The 6,799-nt window shown below is 39.3% G+C and overlaps 1 protein-coding gene across 3 annotated transcripts; it reads right to left on the bottom strand.

The window, feature by feature from the left end:
* Nucleotides 1–404: 404 nt before the first annotated feature.
* Nucleotides 405–6,093, bottom strand: LOC123763002 (glyceraldehyde-3-phosphate dehydrogenase). Of its 3 annotated transcripts, none has more exons than XM_045749906.2 (3): nucleotides 6,039–6,093; nucleotides 2,093–2,208; nucleotides 405–1,700 (listed from the first exon to the last, which is right to left on the bottom strand). In XM_045749906.2, the coding sequence occupies exons 1-3, from the start codon at nucleotides 6,076–6,078 to the stop codon at nucleotides 774–776; spliced, it is 1,083 nt and encodes a 360-aa protein (XP_045605862.1). In that variant the 5' UTR covers nucleotides 6,079–6,093; the 3' UTR covers nucleotides 405–773. The 3 variants fall into 3 exon arrangements, with proteins under 3 accessions (XP_045605862.1, XP_045605861.1, XP_045605863.1); XM_045749905.1 differs by lacking the exon at nucleotides 6,039–6,093 and adding an exon at nucleotides 3,515–3,608; XM_045749907.2 differs by lacking the exon at nucleotides 6,039–6,093 and adding an exon at nucleotides 2,465–2,592.
* Between the last annotated feature and the right edge of the window lie 706 nt (nucleotides 6,094–6,799).

Below are 6,799 nucleotides of genomic sequence, written 5' to 3'. Positions count from 1 at the left end.
GTCGGTTATCAGCAGCACACAAAGATGCGGTCAAAGAGTCTTAGTGTTCAGTTACAATCTGTTCCGCAATATCCTTCAAGTGGAAAGTCACACCCACTCATTTCTATCCAACCAAGACTTCTGAATAATAGACTAATTGTGGAGATAAAGCCTGTGCTTATCACTGGTAACATCAGCTTTGTTAAATATCAAAGGTTATATTCTCCAAGCAAGCAATTATCAACAGGCGACAAGCCGAGAGAAGTTTGCGAGATGAAACCTATTACCCCCATTTGGATCATTCCTATCTTACCATTCGTAATAGGCATAATCACTTAAGGACATCCACAAAGAATGACATTGCACTTTCCTTAAATCTTTCAATTAACTAGAACTTCAAAACCTTTAGGAAACTTTAAACACACTTGAAATAAAGACATTTATTTGCCAATATCCAGTTGGTCACAGCCTACATAATATTTATTAACCAAGACAATGTTTCTTTTCAAAGGAGACCAGAGCTAATGCAAAGCCGATTTAAAGGAGCCTGGAGGCAGGTCTTTCAAGTCTACTCCATACCTTTCATCTTCCCGAACAAGTACAGAATCAATCTAGGCAGATCTTAAATTATTTTAAACGGGAAACCCGATTTACACAAATTATCTAAAACCAAACCATGGGAATAAAGCATACAATTGACTGGCCACTACTCCCAACCATAGTAACTTTCCACATTCATACTTCTTTTACCCATCGTTCTTTACATCACCATATCTTCAGGATATGCCAACATTTTAGGCACTATCCACCTTCTGCATGTGCTTTAGAAGATCAATGACACGGGTAGAATACCCAAACTCGTTGTCATACCAAGATACAACTTTGACAAATGTCTTGCTCAGCTGGATACCAGCCTTAGCGTCAAAGATGGAGGACCGTATATCTCCTGTGAAGTCACAAGATACAACGTCATCCTCAGTGTAACCCAAGATACCCTTGAGGGGACCCTCTGATGCAGCCTTCATGGCAGCTTTGATATCGTCATAAGAGCATTCCTTGCCAAGGCGGACAGTCAAATCTACAACAGACACATCTGGAGTAGGAACACGGAAGGCCATGCCAGTCAATTTACCATTGAGCTCAGGAATAACCTTTCCGACAGCCTTAGCAGCACCAGTGGAAGATGGGATGATGTTCTGGGCAGCGCCACGGCCACCACGCCAGTCCTTGGCAGAGGGGCCATCAACAGTTTTCTGGGTGGCAGTGACAGCATGTACAGTAGTCATCAAACCTTCAACAATTTCGAAATTCTCATGAAGGACTTTCGCAACAGGAGCAAGACAGTTGGTGGTGCAGGAAGCATTAGAAACTACGGTCATGTCTTTCGAATACTTCTCAAGGTTCACTCCACAGACGAACATTGGGGCATCAGCAGAGGGGGCAGAGATTACCACTTTCTTGGCACCACCAGTGAAGTGAGCAGAGGCTTTCTCAATAGTGGTAAAGACACCGGTAGACTCTACGATGTATTCTGCACCAGCTTTGCTCCATGGAATGTTTTCTGGTTTCATTTCATTGTAGACTACAATCTTGTTGCCATCAACAACCAGTGCACCATCCTCTGCCTTCACCTCACCCTTGAACACACCATGAGTCGAGTCATACTTGAACATGTACACCATGTAGTCCAGAGCAATGAAGGGGTCATTCACTGCAACAACCTAGGAGGAGAGAGATTCGTTATATTTAAATATAAACTAGACCAATTGTTAACCGACTAAGACTTAAATTTGCAAAATTTGAGCACACGTACAAGTTTAACGGTACCATTTAAAATAAAGAAATTTAATTTAAATTAAAGATACTTTGAAGCAAATGTAGTGTGCATGGGGAGAATTTTGTTTATTCTACTTCCATAACTTCTAAGATTACGGTATTTAAATAGCACAACATTAGTACTGATCAAAGGAATTTTATGCGAATCCTAACACTTAAACATTAATCTTATCAATGAATGCACTTCTAGACTAGTTTTCAACACAAGACCACTTCCCACCAGGTGCACAGGTTCATGTGCCGAAGATTCAAGAAACACAGAGCAAGCTTTACCAACCTGCGCACCATTTTGAAGAGCAGCACGGAGTACAAGACGACCAATACGGCCAAATCCGTTAATTCCAATCTTGGACATTATGGTGGTTGTGGTGGGGAGGTTTGGAGAGGAGGCTTCTGCAATGAAAAGTTATGAACCATTATAGCTAGGTACAATTTACTGGCCTTGCCAATTTGCGTCACTGAAACGTTTCCAGGAAAGCCGGCAAGTGCCGAGGAATATCTATAAACATCTGGCTACACAATTTCATTACTAGTTATCAGCTTCATTCAATACACGTTTCGTAACACTTAAATAAGCTAGTGTTTAGACACTAAAAAGATACTGTATATAAAACAAAACTAAAACTGTCCACGCGTAACCTCCACTCACCACTGGTTTGGCGCGACTGACACAGAGCGGCTAGCGGCAGCCCTACTTATGGGCGGCATCTACGTCACGTCTGGTGGACATGCGCCAACGAGGCACGTCATTGAATATAATGTTAAAGCTTTAAAGTTCTTTTAACCATCAACGTTAATTTACGTTGGTTCGATAAACGTTGAGAATATAGGAGTATAATTCATCTAGAAAGTAGTAATTAAGAGCCAGCCGGCATTGCGCGTGCTCAGATGCACCTGCTGGCCTCCTTGGGCGACCTTCAGAGCAGAGCGCAGAGGACACGAGCGAGTCACTTAAAAAGGTCAAACCTTAAGCTAAAACTGTTCACAAAGTACCGTGATTAAAAAGCTCACCAATTTGGAAAAGCGTTAAAAAATTACATAATGACAACCGACATGAACAGTTGTTACGCCGCAACCTAAAGCAATCAAAGGTCAAGCAAAGGTGACATTGGCTCGATAAAGATTTTACCTTAAAGTTCTAATATCTAGGCAGATTTAGGATAGACCTATTATAGTAATTTTATACAGTGCACGAAAGGAAGGTTACAAGATATGCAAGAATAACCCGACTAATTACCTGAATAAGTATCTCCAGCATTTTATAGTTTTAATATAGTTTCAGTACGTCAACTCAACTTTAGTTTTCACGTCCTTCAACATTACTTGTACATTTATTGAAGCACAAATTATAGGACAGAATTAGTGTTAAATAAGTAAGCATTTCTAAATGCATACCGAATTTTAATAGCCACCCCTGTCATAGTACGGCAACTACTATGCCAGTACTATGTTGGTTACGGCAACTAACCGGAAGACTATCGTAAAACCATGATCGACAAAATTAGAACTAAAAAAAAATGTAGCTTTATAAGTTAATGTGGCATGCCTCAAACTTGCATAAATTTTAACGTTTTCCACCTAAAACTCTGCATGTTCGCAAACAAGTCTAGCCTTACAGTTGAAAGTCTAGTAAAATAAAGATACCGTTACATTGTCGCTTAATAAGGACGAATTATCTAGCATTTAATAAGATGCTTACCTGAAGATACTACATTAATGTCTGAAGTTCTAGAATTAGAATTCCCATATCCCTTTAGTCTGGAGCTGGCGAAACCCATGCAGAGCTGAAACCGTCCGAGAGAACACTACTCGCAAAAGCGTTGCCACAACACTACAGCTTTCACGACAGTGCACATCGATAACCAAGTTATCCGAATCAAACAAAGACCACATTCTTAAGTTGAATTAACGGAATTTAAAGCAATTTCTTATAAACCAAAGCAACGTACAATAAAGCCTAGAAATACACGACATCACTATTACATCAATCTTTCAGAAGCTCTAGACAGACACATTCCTCCACAAATTTAACTGCTATAAGCACGGCAACTATACACGATTCCCTTATCAAGGGAAATTTCCAGGTACCAGGTATTTCCCGGTGTTCTTCCAGGTATCCTTAACTAGTATTATCATGCAAGTGTACTACTGCATACAATTAAATAGCAATTTGTGCAGAGATTTTTATTTTATTGTCTAGAAATTGACCAAAGCAGTGGCAGGAGTAGAGGCAGGTCTAGTTGCCGGTGTGCTCCTCCCAACAATATGGAGGACAGGATGGAGACAAATGCCTAGGAATTTCTACTGTTGCCATGCCAAGAGATCACATGTTCACTTGCCAACCTATCTTGCTACCAAGGCATGCCGTCTGAAGCTTAATATTCCTATAATTTTCAAGACTAATGTCCAAATACAATAGCCTAAGTATGCCTTAAAGAAGTCTAGCACGATCCATTTTCAGTCACATCAAACAAAGAAGCTTCATATTTATAAACAATGCCTAGACCAATGCTACACTTACGTAGCCAACCCTAGCATATTACACCCAATGTCTTGCCAGCGTCTACCCAGCTATTTTTGGTCTCCGAATCCCCCTTTCCAAGCTACGGCTTGAGAATGGCTATGGTATGCAACCAATCTTTATAACTTCAAACGTGAAGAGCAACTTCACGTTCGTCCAGTTTTGACTGGATATTCTTAGCAAGTCTTGTGCTTTATAAAAGATTAACAGTACTTTTAGAAGCAGGTACTAGATACTGCACAAGTATCTAGGCCACGTTCATGGCAAGTACTAGTCTCATACAACAAGGGAACCAAAATCTGCCATGCAAGTCAAGATCTAGTATTTAACATAGCAACAAACTCGTCAAACAGAATGAGAGGGGCGGAGACACAGGACCCCCCACCCCGCCCTCAACAGAGCCCCGCCCACCGGTATTAATACGCTGGTCACGAACACCGGATCTATACCCACTTTGCGCATTAAGTATACATAATTTACTTTAAAACCAAAAGTAAACTGGCTGGTTGGCCGAAAAGCTATTTTGTCGACTTTCAGCCCTCCAGGATATATAGGGCTCTAGCCCAACGCCGAACCAAGTCCCACATGTACTATCTACTGCAGTCATGATCCGAAAATTTGTTTATATTTAAAAAAAGTGAAGTAAATTGGCAATGTAATATTAAACCAAATTTCCGGGTTTCAAACTAACTACTTTGAAATGTGGTCTTCATTCCAAAATTTAAAAGTTTAATATTACATTCATTGGCGGCTTTCCTTCATCTTCAAACACTGCAAGTTCCTTTATATTGCTAGATGAAGTTAAGCGCTAGCTTTATGTACTTAATTCGTAGAAAAGTTTAACAGGAACGTGCCGCGTGAACAATGTTAAGGAACTAGAACATAAGAAAAGCAACTGCAGAAGGCCTATTGGCCCATACGAGGCAGCTCCTATCTATAACCACCCAATCCCACTCTTATACATGTCCACTCATATAGAAGTCCGCCTAGTATATTGGGGACCCGGGACTCCTCACTACGGCCTGTGAAAGCTGCGGGCTCGCCTAGTGCCATTCTGGTTATTTTTTTTTTAACCTTCGTCAGGGCTTGTGGTAGCCTTCATAATTAAATTTCTAATATGGACCAGAGAATGCTTACAAGGATTATGCGAGAAGCGAGTAAGTCGCATCTAGAGTATATAAAACCATTTAAATTTGGCACTCTTGTCCATGTTCTACAATTGCTGGAGGAATATGACCAATAACCTATTACTCTCAATCCGCAAGTGAAAGTATCTTAGTCTTTACAGCAAATTCTATATATAGTGCCGTTAACTAGTCCCCCCCCATAAAGATAAAAAATAAAATAAATTATATACATATATATATATATACACATATATATATATAATGACTGCCATCCGGAGCACAGTACTATAGATAAGAGGGAGGTCAGGGGGATCACGGCACAAGAGAGCAGACTTCTACTACTGTAGAGCAGAGATCAAAGATGCGGCCGGGTGCGGGACGCCTCGGCCGGTCGCCCAGGAAGATCACTCACACCGGCTCCACTTATCTCACTCTTATAACCAAAATATCAACTCCTATCAGCTTTCAAGTCGTCAGTAAAGCTCTTACTAGTTGAGGAATCGATATACAATATAAAGGAAGGCTGACACGACGTAATTATGAACAATTTAAGAGATGAAAGTTGTGTGACTCACCTCTGAAGGCGACCAAGGTCAGACAGGACGACTCCACCATCAGCAGCCGATGTCACACCGCCTCATCAAATGAACACCTAAAGAAACCAATCTTGGACAAATATTAATGTATACAACAATTAAAATAATTTTTACATTTTAATATTAATAAAAAAATAAAAGGAATTATATAAACATTATTAGTTATTATATATTTTGTAATTATTTTGTCAAATAGTATAGGCTAAGACACGACTTTCTCCCCGATACTGTAGTTGCCAATCGACTTTTTCAGATATTGATAAATTTGTAATTCATTTTCTGATTTCATAGCACATACCATATACTTTGGATTAAACACAGTTATGACAACTCAAAATCACTAATATAATAGGTTCCACCCTTGTGAGAGTTGTGATATATGGTGTACAATTTTGACCCAAATATCAAGTAGTGCGTGACTACTCCTCACCCATAATTTCTCAATCAATAATCCAGAAGAATTTATATACTTTGTAGCTATAAACCTAACTTTCTTTAAATGACTTTTCATATATATAAATGAATACTATTAAAACTATATCTATTTACGTACATGATAAATTGCTCTTAAACAATTTTAATTTCTACTACACGTATTAATTAAATCTGGCAGACATTTAAACTGTATATCCTGTTTTTTGTGACTTATATATTAATACTTATATGCATACCAGAAATAACATATTCTCACAGGACGATATGACAACTTCCATGAATTAGATGAGCTGCTGTAAAGCTTA

Source organism: Procambarus clarkii, chromosome 47 (genome assembly GCF_040958095.1).
Source record: "Procambarus clarkii isolate CNS0578487 chromosome 47, FALCON_Pclarkii_2.0, whole genome shotgun sequence".
Lineage (NCBI taxonomy): Eukaryota > Metazoa > Arthropoda > Malacostraca > Decapoda > Cambaridae > Procambarus > Procambarus clarkii.
This window is presented reverse-complemented; position numbering and strand designations above follow the sequence as displayed.